The sequence below is a fragment of the Lampetra planeri genome, chromosome 60 (genome assembly GCF_965212315.1).
Source record: "Lampetra planeri chromosome 60, kcLamPlan1.2.h2, whole genome shotgun sequence".
Taxonomy (NCBI): domain Eukaryota; kingdom Metazoa; phylum Chordata; class Hyperoartia; order Petromyzontiformes; family Petromyzontidae; genus Lampetra; species Lampetra planeri.
In genome coordinates this window covers 3,940,071-3,957,719 of record NC_136166.1, presented here as the reverse complement: position 1 = coordinate 3,957,719, position 17,649 = coordinate 3,940,071, and the positions used below count along the sequence as shown (strand labels likewise).

General features: G+C 45.3%; 1 protein-coding gene across 4 annotated transcripts in view; it reads left to right on the top strand.

The window, feature by feature from the left end:
- The first annotated feature begins 7,467 nt into the window (after positions 1–7,467).
- The window catches only part of LOC144736278 (phosphorylase b kinase regulatory subunit alpha, liver isoform-like), a 70,935-nt gene continuing 60,753 nt past the window's right edge, over positions 7,468–17,649 (top strand). For all 4 annotated transcript variants that reach the window (XM_078618915.1, XM_078618914.1, XM_078618913.1 and 1 more), the window contains exons 1-2: positions 7,468–7,915; positions 16,149–16,307. In XM_078618915.1, coding sequence (XP_078475041.1) covers positions 7,838–7,915; positions 16,149–16,307 — 237 coding nt within the window. In that variant the 5' untranslated portion in view covers positions 7,468–7,837. The remainder of the gene's footprint in view (positions 7,916–16,148; positions 16,308–17,649) is intronic.

Genomic DNA, 17,649 nt, shown 5'->3' with positions numbered 1-17,649 from the left:
GCCCCGCTCCCGCGTGGCCCCTATCCTCTGTGCGTTCCCGTTCTGACCACGTGTCGTTCGTCTCCACCCCTATTTAATACCCAGGTCACGTGGTACGTTTCCACCAATCCTCGTTAGCCTCCATGGAATATTCCAGGCTCCCTCGTAAGCTCCCGGGACCACGCCCCTGACTCATCTCCCCATTGGCTGTGGCCAAAGCCAGCAGAACCAATCCTTACAGCTGTCACCTTCCCATTACGTCAGGGCCACGCCCCTAGGCTTCCCCCCATTGGCTGTAAACCAGGACCGGCAGAGCCAATCATCATGACGAGTTGTGATACGTCAGTGAGCCGGATATATCCTCACATTACACATGTATATCAAGCGACCATCGAATTGTATGTGTGACGCTCTCAGCCTTGTCTAAATCACCAGCTCCGCAGAGCTGATCGTGCGGCCGCAGCTCAAAAAGTTTTGAAAATGTAGGCACCTCAACAGACATTGGACATGCAATGCCATCACATGACACACATACGATGCATGATGGGGCACGTCCTGCCTTGTTTTTTGTGAACAGCACACCTTAGGGGCCGTCTATAATGCCGTCACGTACCTGGGGGGGGGTCAGACATTTGTGACGATGTGTGACGAGGGGGGGGGGTGTTTGAGAAATGTGACGTCACGTAAAAAATGCGCAACTGTAAATAAATATAGACAACACGTTCTACCTAATTTAATATACTTTTTAATACATGTTTTCTCCTACAACATCAGAGTGCAGCGCCACATTAAATACGTCACTACAATGACAGAGCTTTGTGACGTCATATTTCAGGGGGGGGTCTGACTTTTTGTGACGCCGTGTGACGAAGGGGGGGGGGGAGTCAAAAATCGTCCAAAATCGCGTGACGTCATTTATGGACAGCCCCTTTGGGTGTTATGCCGCTCAGCTTGCACACATGTTCCTGTTGTGATGGCTTTTCTCACCATTCACACAGTGTTGGATTTGCATTATTTGGGGGAGGGGGTGGAGGACTGCCAAACATATGAATAGACTAGCTTGTTAGCCTAGGACGGATGCTGTAATATAAAAAATAATAATTAACGTTTGATTGTGTGATTGTTAATTTTATTCGTAAATGTAGCACATAAAGACATTTTTCTTGGAAGATTTCTCAGTATACGATATTTTGTGTGAATCTCTTATCACTGTTCAAAAAGTTTCCCCCGCAGTTGGCTATCCTTGATGAACACTTTGATCCGCTGAGGATATTTTGATCTAGACAGCGCTTTAATAGACACTGTACAGGGGCAGTGTGATCTGTAGAGGGGCCAAATCTAGCTAGCATAGAGGCAAAAGAAGCATTAAAATTGGTAACTTTTTTGACCAGGGACTCTTCGGTATCTTACACATTAGGCAAAGGCGAACAATCTCTGTGGCTGTATAATTTGAAAAAACCCGTAACTTCACTTTAGCACTGTTTTCAAATCACCTGAAGCTGTTAACTGACAAATGTATCTTCACCGATGGACCGCTGGATAGCGAAGAGTGAATAAAGTATAGTGCTGATACTCTCTGAAGTAACTTAGCAAATAACGAAGACCAAAGAAAAGCATTCTACCCCCCCCACCCTCAGGCCCGTTCATTGCCCAGCTCCTGCATTGTGTCGCACCAGCAGTATTAACTGCACAGTTGGCAGAGCTCCACAGTTGGCAGAGCCCCCCCCCCTACTCCACCCCCCCGGCTCCTCCCCCCCTTACCTTATATAATCTCTTGTCACAAGAAGCTCTTCTGCCCACTACAGCAATTTGTTTCTTGCTGTGGCTGTCCCACCTGATGACGGAAGCTTGTGTTGCTTCCGAAACGTCGTGATTAGATTATTTATTATTTATTTTATTTTATACCTACATGACTTTACCGAAATAACTAAAGAGTATGGAGCATTGCAGTCACGAAAACTAGATAGAAGCATTAGAGTTACGAATACATTGATCAGACTATAATTTTATCTTGTCTAAGTGTAATGTCAGGGAATGTTGAAAAAAAGAATGCCATCAAACACTTCACTGCATTTCACTGTAGCACTGTATTAATGGCAGTGAATGTTGCACCAAAGGAAGTCATAAAACACCTCACAGCATTTGACCGCAGCACTGCATTAATGGCAATGGTTGTTGCACGCAACTATGTCATAAAACACCTGACGTAATGTCACAGTAGCACTGTATTTATCGGACGTTCAATTACTTGCAATTCACTGCTCTGATACTTACTTATCTTCCGCTTTCGCTCGCTGGGGTTGAAAACAATCGGAATTCGATACAATGTCTGCAAAGTAGCAGAGACATGTTTATTGTAGCATAATTTGGAAGCATAAAGTAGACTTACCTTTTGTTGGACGTGCCGAAGAAATAAATAAAGGCACCAAATGCACTGTGATGCAACGTAGAAATATTTATTGCCTTCACTTACTATAAAGATACGTAAAATCGAAAGCGAATTTGGATACAAAAATTATTATAGCCGCTCGACCTTCTGCGTTTGTCAAAAAATGCAGGGACACATGAATAATAATGAGGGAGGGGGGCGCATGTGGAGGGACGTCACGTGCGAGACACACACAGCCTTTTTTGGCTCGTTATATTAGTTGCTGCGTTGATTTTTTTATTAGCTTTACATAAAGAAAGGTCAAAATGAAAGCTAATTTGCGTAAACAAATTTGCGTTTCTGCTCCACCTTCTTCATACGGAGTGACGTCACCCGTTCATGATTATTAATACCCGGGGGGAGGTTCATGTGGAAGACCCCACCTATTCATGATTAGTAATGCGGGGCGCTGGTCGACGAGAAGTGACGTCAGCGCGCGTTACACACAGACATTCTTGGCTCATTATATCAGTGATACCTTCAAAACAGGGCCTGAAAAATACATGTTACAAATGTTTGCATGCTGTTTTTTGCGGTGAGGGGACAGCGTTGTAATTCACAGCTGCAGGTTGCTTCGTAATTAACTTGAACTTCAGCTTTGGGCCCGAAAGCATTTGCGCAACCATGAAATGCAATCTGTGAAGTCGAGAAAATGGGTGCACTTTGTTAACGTTATAAGTTGGAAACGGGGTTCCTTTATGTGCCATTATTTGTGTATATTTGTCAGTGTTATGTTTAAAGCTATTAATTATAATTTTCCTGGCCAGGACAGTCCCTGCTTCAGAAAGGTTGTCCCAGTATCGGAGAGAAAGCTGCTAAAGACCGTCCGGCATGGCGTGGGCTTGTTGCGGCCTTATGCTCCACAGGGAACGAAGAGGCTTTACGTCGGGTACGGCGAATTGGGGCGACCGCCTCGGGTCCCCACGCTTTGGGGGACCCCGCGCTTCGACGTCACGGTGTTTTATTTGCATGTGTTTGGGTGATTTGTTTACCTTGCCCGGCAAAACAACCCCCTACCTCCTCGTGGTGCCGGACGGGCAACGCTGTCGTGGGCAGTGCTGTGGGGGGAGGGCCAATTCCAATTGGACCTTTCCCCTCATGGCGTTTGTAACCACTACAATGGCCAAATGGGGGCTCTGGACGGGTGCGAGGGGCTGGTAACCCCTCCACCTTCAATTAATTACCACTAAACCACGACGACAAAATTTTATAAATAAGCTTGTGCCGGAGGCCCCGGGGGGAAAGGCGTCTATAACGTCTCCTGGCCAAACCCCATTTGGTGGAGCCAGGAGACTGAATCCTTACCCTCGGGGCTCCTCCAGAAACAACAAAAAATCACTACGTGTGGCCACGTGAAATGTTCGAACGCTCACTGCAGAGGAGAGGCTGCCACTCCTCTGTCGGGAGCTGGACCGGTACCACCTGGATCGCTGTGGTATACAGGAGGTCCGGTGGACCGGCTCTGGCTCCTGCCACCATGAGGGGTGGACAGTCCTCTTCTCGGGGCAGGAGACTGTCAAACAACAGGGAGTGGTCTTCTTGGTTCTTTCGGTAAAGTCACGTAGATGGGAAGTAATAAAATAATAAAAATAAAACATAATAAAACAATTCTCACGACGTTTCGGCCACAACGCAAGCAGCCGTCCTCAGGTGAAAACCAGGTCTGTCGAGGCGACAGCGTCATTCAGACGCTGTCGCCTCGACAGACCTGTTTTTTCATTCAGACGCTGTCGCCTCGACAGACCTGGTTTTCACCTGAGGACGGCTGCTTGCGTTGTGGCCGAAACGTCGTGAGAATTGTTTTATTATGTTTTATTTTTATTATTTTATTACTTCCCTTCTACGTGACTTTACCGAAAGAACCAATAAGATGAATCCCTGCAGTCACGAAAGCTTTAAATCGAAATTTAACAGGGAGTGGCTCTTCTTCTGAACAAAGGAATGAAGGGGGCGTGGGAGCGTGGCGGTGAGGTGTGGGAAGCTGTAATCCCCAGACTACTTTGGGCTCGCCTTCCCATCAGCCAGAGGCGAGGAGTGGTGGTCGTGGTTACTTATGCCCCCACTGAAGACGAACATCCATGGAGGGATGCAGGTAAGGCCGATGAGTCAGATGCCTTCTATGACCTCCTGTCACAGGTGCTAACTAAAGTGGCCCCTCGGGATAGAATCACCTTGTTGGGTGACTTCAATACCCGAGTTGGTCATGATGCTGGCACCTGGTCTGGAGTGATTGGAAGGCATGGGCCAGATCAGCTCAATAACAAAGGCAGGAGGCTGCTAGATTTTTGTGCAGCCCATGGGCTTGTAATTACCAACAAGCTGTTCCGGCATCGGCGCATCCACACAACATCATGGATGCATGCCGGGTCCAAGCAAGAACATCTGCTGGACTACATAGTGACGGAACAGCAGATGCTGGCCCATGTCCTTGATACCAGGACCTACCGTGGAGCTGATCTGCCCCATTCTTCCACTCCAGTGGTGGGTGTACACCCAGGACCCATTCAAACTCTTAGTGGCATGGTCTCAGCTAGCTGATGAAAGTTGCAAGCGAGAATTTAATACTCGCTTGCGGCTGGGGTTGGCATTGTCCCCCACTCCTGATGTCGAGGGGAAATGGGCGAGGTTTAGGACGGTGGCTCATGCAGCTGCAATGGCTGCTTTGGGTACATGGTCAAGACCTCCCCAGAGACCCTGGTTGACAGAGGAGGTGTTCAAGCTGGCTGAGAAAAAGCGACAGGCCCACTCTCATCGGCTACAACATCCCACGTTGGAGAATGAGGAGGCTTACCGCAGCCTTCGCTCTGAGGTTCGGAGAGCCGTGAGCCACTGCAAGGATGGGTGGTGGTCGCGGGTTGCTGAGGAGATGGAGTCTGCGTCAATGGCTTGTGATCACAAATCGCTCTTTAATGCCATCAAAAAAGTAACCTGCAGCGCCACACCTATTACCATCATTAGGGGAAAGAAGGTGATCCAATCTCCGACCCCCAGGAACAGGTCTGCAGATTTGCTGATCATTTCTGTGAGGTCCTGGGGGAGGGGACATCCCTCAGCCTGGATAACAACGTGGGACAAAGTAGGGATGACCCTGTTGAGGCTGCGGTGTCTCAAATATTGAAAGAGGGAGTCACCCCCTGCAAGTGGCTGGCTGAGGTGCCATCTGTTGAGGAAGTACTAAAGACAATTCAGAGTCTGAGACCAGGAAAGGCACTGGGCAGAGATGATCTCCCAAGCGAAATGCTGAGGGAGGGTGGCGTTTGTGCACAGACTGCCCTACATGACATCATAACAACAGGCTGGACCACTGGACGGGTTCTGGAGGATTGGAATTATGCCCTGGTGGTCCCTCTCTTTAAGAAGAGGGACCGCACAGACTGTAACAACTACAGGGGCATCTCACTCCCCAGTGTGCCGGGAAAAGTCCTGGCAAGGATTATTCAACATCGCCTTCCTAGGCACGCTGAGGAGAGGCTTGCGGAGCCCCAATGCGGTTTCTGGACAAGGCGGTCCTGCACAGATAAAATTTCCATCTGGTACAGATACAATGTGTAGAGAAGAGAGGGAATGACTGTGGCCGAGAAGACCTGAAACTTCGTGTGGAGCGACAAACCAGGTAGCTTCCACACAGCGTTACGCAACCGATTAAAAGATAATGCCGCTCGACTGATTCGGAGTGAGACCTCTGCTGTTAAACCGCAGGCGGTCATGAGCACACTGCCCAGGTATGGGAAACTCTCCACTCTCTCCACAACGGCCCTATCACCAATTGTGAGTTGTTGGGGTGGAGTGTCCGATGGTACAAAATACCCAGGCAGGTGCTTGGTTTTGGTGGGGCTGATGATAAGTTCCCACCTCTTAGTGGCAAGCGCCAGGTTCAGCAGCAGCGCCTCCAACTCCTCCTCTGAGTGAGCAGCAATTACCAGATCATCGGCATACATAACAGGGTTGAGCAATAGGGCGCCATCCCTTGACCGCACCCAGGCATCGATCAGCCTCCCATTGTATCTGTACCAGATTGAAATTCCTCCGGTACAGCTATTGAAGGCTTCACGAACTACGTAGTCGAAATAGATGTTAAATAATATATTTAGAATAGATTTTCTTGATTTGGAAAGCACACTGTTATGTAATATATTTAATATGGCAAACAAAGACAGAGATGTGTTTGTTTGAAATTGTGAAATAACATTCGACACGTTAATATGACCCTATTAATGTGGAAAAACTCTGCTGCAGTAGTTGCAGTGTTCTGTACACAAGTGTGTTTTCCCCCACTCAATTCCAGATTTCCAAATCGATGTTATCTGTAATAAATGACCATAACAATAATGACAAATAATCTGGTTGTTGAAAAACTCTAAATTATAATGGTTACTCGTTCCGAAAGTCATTCGTGAAACGGTAACCGTTTTCGGTCGAACGTTGGTGCAGTTAATCAATGTACATCAATGACAAGCACTGGCCTGCACGATTATTTTGACACAAATCTGGCTGTTGCCTGATGATGCTGGTTGTAATTACTGGCGAAACGTCATACTCGAATTGTAAATGTTGTGGGTTTACTCTTCAACACACCGGTATGTACTGTACGGGTAAGGAATTAATACTCTGGTTCTTTCGGTAAAGTCACGTAGGTATAAAATAAATCACGACGTTTCGGGCTTGTGTTGCGCCCGATTTATTTTATGAATTCCTGCAGTCACAAAGGCTTCAAATCAAGATTGAGTAAGGAATTGGCACGTTTTGTTGACGTCACACAACTTTACTAATTGTCTTTGTCGCCTGGTGGGGGGTTTAACGACACAATAACATTTTACGCGATCTAACCCAAACACCTCTATTATGGACTATTATTCTGTGATGTGGGCGGTGTTTCTTAAGCTACGGATTTGATGAATTCGCCGATCGGACGACACGATTATCGCGAGGCTCTCAGACCTCACGATATATCGCGACCTCACGGTATATCGCGATATCACGATATATCACGGAACCGCGTCCTCGATTCCGAGCGGCCACGCGGTTGGGTCGAGGCTGGGGTCACGTGCGCTCGCCGCCACGCCCCCTCACGCCCCCCACAGGCCGGAGCGGTTCTCGTTACCGGTGGAGTCGGGTTTCTCTGCCGCTCCCCTCATGCCCTTGTTATTCTTAGACCCGTCTCCACGCACGTCCACATCACGCGCGTCATCCGCTTCTTCCCTTTTAGAACCTCATTACTCCGCTACTGTATGCTGCTGCTGCTGTTTCGCGGATATATTAAAGCCGACGGGAGAAAAACACAAAAAAATATCGTAGGCCCCACTCGCATCCCCGGGTTCGCCTAGCTGCCCAGCCGGCCTCCAGCGCGCCCTTTCGCCCCATCGCCGCCGCCTCTTACCCCCCCCCCCTCTTCACCGTGGCTCGGCAGACGAGGAGGTGTCTGGCTTGATCATGAGGAGCCGGAGCAACTCCGGGGTCCGTCTGGATGGATATGCGCGTCTTGTGCAGCAGACGATCTTGTGTCACCAGGTAATTGACGCGTCTGTGATTATCCGCGTGTTATGTTTTTTTTAGCTTGGTTTACTGTGACTGTGGTTGTCTCCACTAACTGCATATGTACGGCCTTTTTAATAAATATACTGCTGGATGAGGACCCCCCTCCCCTACCCACGCCGTGCAAGACGTCAAGTTTTGTGTCAAGACCACGCAACTTGGTGCGGCGTTGGTGAAGGTGGTGGATCATCGACGTGAGAGCTTAGTACAGTAAAACACACTTAGCTGTTCTCCGCTCTGCTGCCCAACAACAAGACCCGTCATCAGCCGACATCACCTAGTTTACAATACACGGTTGTCGCCCATTCAAGCAATATCCAGGGTCAAATATTTGGCGAGCTGCCGAACTTGGACACATTCCAGCTGATTTGGCCAGAGGCCGTCAACCATTGTGAATTGGCCCAGGCATGTTTATTGAATTCTGCCCCTGTCCGCCCAGGATTTAAACGCGTACACCACGGGTCAGGGACCGGGCAACTTTTAAAAGAAGAAGAGCCACGTCTTTGACCAAAATAGTTCGAGAGTAGCATCAGACGCAGAGCTATCTTGTGCACACGCACGGCAGGTAGGTATACGGCAGATGACAAACAAAGTCTGACTTAAAATAGGTGATGAAATACATTGCCTCTAGTTAGTTCCCCCCCTTAATTATTCTTTAACAATACAATATGACTGTACATTTTGTTTTCGTCAAGAAATTCCACAGTGACCCATTCCGTGCCATATTTAATCGATTATCTCTACGTTAAATTATGTTTAAGATTTAAGGTTTTTTTCCGAATTTCTGCCCGCAAGGGGGCAGCCAAAGCTGTAAGGGGAAACCAAAGAGCCATACGCGGCTCCGGAGCCGAAGTTTGAGGGACCCCTGCTCTAGATAGAGGTGTTCTCTAAAGTGGCACGCATTTGCAGGGCTGCACCTTTACCGCAAGATTCGATCACATTTTATACACTATAAATCCACATCTTATAATGTGTTACTTTCGTCAATCCAACATTAAACAGTGACACACTGGTTGACCTGGGTTCCACAGGTAACACTCGTGCAAAGTGGTATTTGATCCTGTTCTGGCTCCCTATTGTTCAACTTCATAAAATGAGTTACGTCGTGGGGTAAGCACACGTCAACACTGGGAGACGCGGGTATCTGGTCGTCGTGTTGCTCACACAGACAGCCCCGAGTTTTTTCCCCCTCATCTATCTGTGGTTGTATTCGGGGGGGGGGGGGGGGCTCTTCGATCTCAGTAGTACGTGTGTTTGCATGTGTGTTTTAAGTGCACCTAGCTTGGCGCAAGCGTCGTGGTGACGCCACTACCATTTAGTGGTGAATAGCGGCTGTTGCTATTTGTGCATTCGTTTATACATTTAGTGCTTGTGTAGTTAAGTATACACAGATGGTCACATTTGGCATGTCAATTGCTGGTGTACAGAGTAGGATTTTGAAAGTCAAGTCTTGAGGTCAAATTTTGTTCAAGATAAAATCATCGCCACCAACATTACAGGGAGGTTAACACCGGTTATTTATGTCGATGAGTTTTATGATAAAGCCATAAAAGTGGAGTTTCTTCCACTCTTAGACCATTTTCACACCAACGTGTATTCAAAATCAGGTATAATTTCTATAAGCAGTCGTTTTGTTTTGAAATAGCTTCAATATATTGATCAGGTTCAGAAAACTGAATTTGCACGGAAACTTTGCCACAACAGGACAAATACTGTTGGATATTAAATTATAATGTTATACCTCTGGATGGATCAGGTCACTGAGCATTCCACAGAAGGTGTTTGGCAATTTTAGTGAATCGGCCAAACAAGCACACACGTACTTGAATTTAAGGAAAACTTGGATGAGGTTAGGGAAGAAATATTCGGTAACAGGTGTGCTGCAACCCAATTTAAGAATTAGGAAGCTCACAAGGAGCTATGCATGTGTTTTGTGGCTTTAAGCAAACGTGGGATCCTAATAATTTTCAGTGACAACAGTATTCAAATGCACATATGGTCAGTGTTATAGAATATGTTACGGTTCAACAAAAAAGGGAAACATTGTTAAACTCATAAATAAGAAGAAATATTGTACATTTGCATGTAATACTGTAATAAATATTGTACAGTGACTAAAACATAAAATAAAGTAACACAAAAAATCTCTTATTTTCACTTACCATGCACGAGTCCTGATGGTGGCTTGCTTGTCAGAAGGGGCGTAATGAGTCGCCACAATTACACACACACTGGGGCACTCGGGCACACACACAAAGATCCCTCCTTTAGTCTTAATACACTTTTGGAGCAAGTGCTGTTAGCGAGTACCAATGAAGGCCGGCACAGCACACAAGGGAGTGGGTGGCCAGCACCACGCCAGGCCGCCCTTGACTCCCCAGTGGTGATGTTTACACACTGCACCAGGTACTCATTTGAGGCTGAGTCGACCGAGGGGAGACCCAGGAACCATTCAGCTAATCGTCACTTGTGTTGGTCACGGGAATCGAACTTGAGTCACTGGGTTGGTGCGCAGTGCGCTAATCATTCCACTACCGCTGCCCACAAACACACACATGGGGGTGCAAACACACGCACACAATCACTTTCACACACTCCCACAATCACTTTGACACACACCCCATTTTACACGCACATGTGCACGTGCACACACACAATACACAAAACTAACTCCCAGCGCGAGGCTAACTCATTACATCTTGCGGAGAATCGCTCTGCTGAACAAAATAGTTCCCCGGTTCAGTTTGCAAGTGCGAGTTCGCGTTTTAAGTTGATGTTAAAAAAATTAACCCGTAAAAACAAAGTTTTTCACTATAAATCCTTTATATGCGTGGCGGCTAGAGTCCTCTCGTCCTCTGGCTTGAGATGGCTGCCACCTATGGGTCAGATGATTGTCTGCCACCATTAAGCAATTGGTAATTAAATATTTTAAAAAAATTAAATTTCGATTTAAAGCTTTCGTGACTGCAGGGATTCATCTTCTTGGTTCTTTCGGTAAAGTCACGTAGAAGGGAAGTAATAAAATAATAAAAATACAACATAATAAAACAATTCTCACGACGTTTCGGCCACAACGCAAGCAGCCGTCCTCAGGCGAAGAATGAGAACATTATCAAGCTAGGAGCTTATATAGGTGTAGCGAGGAGGAGCGCCTTAACAAAAGAATGTGCATATGAAGAGGAATTTAGCATACCAATGGGCAATGCATAGGAGGTGGGCGGAGGGGTTTCAAAGTCCCATTATGCCCATGCATTATGCAGGATCAACAGCACCACGGGGGGGCGCAAGGAACAGCGTTAATAAAGGAAAGGAATGTTAGTGATATGTAGCTGCATTTGCCAAACAACCACGTAGAAAACCAAAGTGAAAACTACATAAAAAACTAAAATATGAACTGATACTTACTATACTCTACAATAAGCTGAGTTACTAACAACAAATAATAAATTACAATTCTACGTCGTAAGAAGTATATAATATACTTCCATCTAAACTTTATTCTCTTAGCATATACAGTACTATATACTGCCATAGATAAACCCAACATTAAATTATATACTTTATTGCTGTAAACCACCCTATACTTTATACATTTTAATATAACACTATGTATTATTCAACTCACCCTAATGTGTATCGAAATGGTTTATTACGTCCTTCCAATGATTGCTAAGCCTGAATCCATCTTCTCGGTTAAAATTGTCTCTGTGTTTGTATATGTGGATCGCCTCATGAACGAATCTCTCATGATAGCCAGATGGCTTGCAGAGAACCTCCGTCTTGGAGAAGTCAATGTCATGTGAGCCCACTGAGTTATAACAGTGGTCTGCCACGGCTGAGGTGTTTGTCCTACCGTGTTTTAGATCAGCTTTATGTTCACGAATGCGGTCTGAGACGTGTCGTTTGGTTTCCCCAATGTAACTGCTACCACAGAGGCAACTTAGTTTGTAGACGCCAGGGTACTGTATGTCTGGAATCACATCTTTTACAGACGGTACCAGATCACGGATTTTATGTATTGTGTTGAATCGGACCTGGATCTTGTGTTTAATCAGGATTTTGGAGATCTTTTTTGTGACCCCAGCAATGTAGGGTAAGGTGATGGTCTTGAAAGGCTCCTCAACAGGATCTTTCTTGATGGTTGGAGTGATGGCTTTGCGGATTGTGTAGTCGGAGTAACCATTAGCTTTAAGAGCTTGGCGTACGTGTTTGAGTTCACTGGAAATGTGTTCATGGTCGGAGATGCATTGGGCTCTATGATATAGAGTCTTGATGAGGGAATTCTTCTGGGATGGATGGTGGTGGGAATCCGGTTTTAGATAAGCATCCGTGTGGGTGGCTTTCCTGTAGACAGAGTGGCTCATTGAACCATCAGGTCTCCTTTTGATTAGGACATCCAAAAAGGGTAGCTTGCCATCAATTTTCGACTTCCATGGTGAATCTGATGGCTGGGTGTATGGAATTGATGTGGTCGAGAAATTGGTCTAGAGCAGGCCGGCCATGTGGCCAGATGACAAAAGTGTCGTCTACGTATCTCTTCCATAAGGTCGGGCGTAGAGTGGCAGTCTGGATGGCGTCCGTCTCAAATTTCTCCATGAAGATGTTGGCTACAACCGGAGATAGGGGGGAGCCCATTGGGGTGCCCTCAATTTGCTTGTAGAAGGTTCCATTCCAGGTGAAGTATGTATTGGTTAAGCAGTGTCTCACCAGGGGGGGTACCCCAGCATTTAGTCCTTGATGAACCAAGTCTTCAATGATTGCGATGGTGTCAGGCACAGGCACCTTGGTGAACAAGGAAACCACATCAAAACTGACAAGCAGGTCGTCTGGGGACAGGGCAATCCCCTTGATTGTCGATACCAGGTCAGTAGAGTTTAGTACTGCAGAGGTGGTTTTTCCAGTGAAAGGCCGTAGGATTTCGGACAAAAAACGAGCCAGTTTGTAAGTGGGGGAGTTGATAGTAGAGACAATGGGACGAAGAGGTGTATCTTCTTTATGTATCTTTGGCAAGCCGTACAATCTTGGTGGCCTGGCTGCAGAAGGTTTCAACGAGAACTGTTTGGTCTGATCAATTAATGCGGTTGAAGCAGAAATGATGTTGTTGGTTTTGGAGACGAGTTCTCTGTAACCCTCAAAAACGCTAAGATGCCAGCTAGCAACATCAGCAAAGATGAGCGTTTTGAATTAGCTCAATTAAAAAAGAGGGATGACATTGTCATCCTCTCAGCCGACAAAGGCAATGCCACTGTCATCATGGACAAAATAGAATACAACAACAAAATTCAAGAACTACTCAACGATGGCAGCTATACAAAAATAAAAAGAGACCCCACCAACAGCCTCGTCTCCAAAACCAACAACATCATTTCTGCTTCAACCGCATTAATTGATCAGACCAAACAGTTCTCGTTGAAACCTTCTGCAGCCAGGCCACCAAGATTGTACGGCTTGCCAAAGATACATAAAGAAGATACACCTCTTCGTCCCATTGTCTCTACTATCAACTCCCCCACTTACAAACTGGCTCGTTTTTTGTCCGAAATCCTACGGCCTTTCACTGGAAAAACCACCTCTGCAGTACTAAACTCTACTGACCTGGTATCGACAATCAAGGGGATTGCCCTGTCCCCAGACGACCTGCTTGTCAGTTTTGATGTGGTTTCCTTGTTCACCAAGGTGCCTGTGCCTGACACCATCGCAATCATTGAAGACTTGGTTCATCAAGGACTAAATGCTGGGGTACCCCCCCTGGTGAGACACTGCTTAACCAATACATACTTCACCTGGAATGGAACCTTCTACAAGCAAATTGAGGGCACCCCAATGGGCTCCCCCCTATCTCCGGTTGTAGCCAACATCTTCATGGAGAAATTTGAGACGGACGCCATCCAGACTGCCACTCTACGCCCGACCTTATGGAAGAGATACGTAGACGACACTTTTGTCATCTGGCCACATGGCCGGCCTGCTCTAGACCAATTTCTCGACCACATCAATTCCATACACCCAGCCATCAGATTCACCATGGAAGTCGAAAATGATGGCAAGCTACCCTTTTTGGATGTCCTAATCAAAAGGAGACCTGATGGTTCAATGAGCCACTCTGTCTACAGGAAAGCCACCCACACGGATGCTTATCTAAAACCGGATTCCCACCACCATCCATCCCAGAAGAATTCCCTCATCAAGACTCTATATCATAGAGCCCAATGCATCTCCGACCATGAACACATTTCCAGTGAACTCAAACACGTACGCCAAGCTCTTAAAGCTAATGGTTACTCCGACTACACAATCCGCAAAGCCATCACTCCAACCATCAAGAAAGATCCTGTTGAGGAGCCTTTCAAGACCATCACCTTACCCTACATTGCTGGGGTCACAAAAAAGATCTCCAAAATCCTGATTAAACACAAGATCCAGGTCCGATTCAACACAATACATAAAATCCGTGATCTGGTACCGTCTGTAAAAGATGTGATTCCAGACATACAGTACCCTGGCGTCTACAAACTAAGTTGCCTCTGTGGTAGCAGTTACATTGGGGAAACCAAACGACACGTCTCAGACCGCATTCGTGAACATAAAGCTGATCTAAAACACGGTAGGACAAACACCTCAGCCGTGGCAGACCACTGTTATAACTCAGTGGGCTCACATGACATTGACTTCTCCAAGACGGAGGTTCTCTGCAAGCCATCTGGCTATCATGAGAGATTCGTTCATGAGGCGATCCACATATACAAACACAGAGACAATTTTAACCGAGAAGATGGATTCAGGCTTAGCAATCATTGGAAGGACGTAATAAACCATTTCGATACACATTAGGGTGAGTTGAATAATACATAGTGTTATATTAAAATGTATAAAGTATAGGGTGGTTTACAGCAATAAAGTATATAATTTAATGTTGGGTTTATCTATGGCAGTATATAGTACTGTATATGCTAAGAGAATAAAGTTTAGATGGAAGTATATTATATACTTCTTACGACGTAGAATTGTAATTTATTATTTGTTGTTAGTAACTCAGCTTATTGTAGAGTATAGTAAGTATCAGTTCATATTTTAGTTTTTTATGTAGTTTTCACTTTGGTTTTCTACGTGGTTGTTTGGCAAATGCAGCTACATATCACTAACATTCCTTTCCTTTATTAACGCTGTTCCTTGCGCCCCCCCGTGGTGCTGTTGATCCTGCATAATGCATGGGCATAATGGGACTTTGAAACCCCTCCGCCCACCTCCTATGCATTGCCCATTGGTATGCTAAATTCCTCTTCATATGCACATTCTTTTGTTAAGGCGCTCCTCCTCGCTACACCTATATAAGCTCCTAGCTTGATAATGTTCTCATTCTTCGCCTGAGGACGGCTGCTTGCGTTGTGGCCGAAACGTCGTGAGAATTGTTTTATTATGTTGTATTTTTATTATTTTATTACTTCCCTTCTACGTGACTTTACCGAAAGAACCAAGAAGTTTAAAAAAATTCCCTAAACAGTGTAAAATTTTGGAAAATAAATTTTCACGAAAATTAATTGTCACACACAACGAGTCTGTGTGCAAAATGTCAGCTCGATTGGATCACGGGAAGTGGGTTAAAAAACGACCGAAAGATTTGCACGGTCGTAAGCAAGCACGCAAGCACGCAAGCAAGCAAGTGAACTTAATATAAAGGATTTAAAAAATATTTAATGGATCTGGTTCGGAAGTGCCGGTGTTCATAAGTATTTGATTTTGCACTTTTATCGCAAATGCAAGTAGGAAGTGGGAATGTGGTATTTGTAGAGGCTCTTTTTTATTTTTAGTTAATATGCATGAGGCAGGCAATTGTTCATGGTTTTTGTTTTTTGTTTGTTGCGGTTGCACCCGATTTAAGAGCCGAATGGCTCACAGGGCTATACCAAATAAATGAAACTGAAAACTGAAAATTGTGAAGATATGAAATACATATTGCATTTTCAAAGCAGGTGTTGTACTCCATACTGTGATAATAACAGATTGTTAGAAGTTTGGGAAGTGGCAACATCTGGCGAATCTTTTGTGAAGCAATGTCATAGCTGCGCAAAGCAGGCTGGGTAGTTTCCACGATGGTGGTCAACAGTGTGTCATGTCCTGTGACATGCGCTTTTGTTCTCGGGCTCCTTGAGAGGGGTTGCATTTTGTAGAGAGTTCCCGGTTAACCCTGTTGACGTTTTCTCCATGACAGAACGCTGTCACAGGGCTGTTGCCCGCCAGCCCAGAGCAGCCGGATGCGTGGGTGCGAGACAATGTGTACTGCATCCTGGCAGTGTGGGGGCTCGGCATGGCGTACCGCAAGAACGCCGACCGAGATGAGGACAAGGCCAAGGCCTATGAGCTGGAGCAGGTGAGCCTTCGAGCGGCCAGTGTTATGACGACCTGGGATGGAGGTGGTGGGCCAAGCCATCGCAGTTTAAGAAATTCTGTGATGATTCAATGCTGTTCCAAATGCTGTTGCTAAGTTTAGGATATCCTACCCAAACGTGAAACCGTATCGCGCCATGTGCGTCACATTAACATCTGTACTAACTCAGTGCTGAAAGAGCTCTCAGATTTCCTCCTTAGAAATTATGAATATAACAGTTGTTTATGTTTTGAATGTGACCATTTAATAGATTAGATCATAATTATGTTTTTCAGATCTTAATAATGCCAAAATCTAGTTTGAAGTAAACTTAATTCATCCTTTATATTGCACGTACTCTGTTTTTGCCTTGTACTTCTAGCCTTGTTATTCTGTTTTGCTTGTTATGTCTTGCTTGCTGGTTCATCCCACATCAATGCAACCAACGTCCAGGGAGATTTCAACATCAATAATTAGATTTTGGTTATATTTTGTGTCGTGGAAGATAGATATAAGGTATGAAACCAGGCCAAGTCTTTCAGTTCAGAGATTCATTTATACTGATATATATCCCCTTTAGGGAGAGGGGGGTCTGCAACCTTGAAATATGTTGGTTTGAAATAATTTTGAGGATCCAAGATGTAACGTTCTTAACCGACCTTACTGGACATCTGTGAAAAAGAGCTTAATAGCTCATCGGATTCCTCCAGTATAAATAAATATTCAGATTCTGATTTGTAATGACAGCACCTCAATAAATACTTTTGTACAAAAAGTTATCTCTTCTTTAGATATCTTGTAAATAAGTACGTAACTACTCTTTCCCTGTCGATTCTAAGATCCCAGAGTATCCCTGATTATAATTGCAAATTATCTGAATTCTGTTGTGTAATCCAAACAAATTAATATACTTTATCTTATTATTTGGGTCTTTCGGTAAAGCCACGTAGATAGATGAATTCCTGCAGTCACGAAAGCTTTAAGTCAATACTTTATCTTGGTCATATAAAGTCATACCTTGCCCAACGCTGTTTTATCGAACGGTTAACTTAATTTATTGACGTACGTTTTCCAGAACACGGGGGTGATATTTCGACTATACGCAGTTTGACCCTGCTAAGAATGTCCGCATAGAAATGTAGTGCTCGGTCCGCTTGTACGTATGTATGTTGGACTTATTTTGCACCGATGTAGCTAACTGTGTTTGTAGATTCTGCGGATGAATATCTCGTCGCCATCTTCCCTCCCCAATACTCATGCGGTCTCACCTTTTAATCATGGCCCCTAAGCGTAAGTTGAGCGGTGGTGATTTGAGTTAGAAAACACACAGAAAAGTCAGAACTTT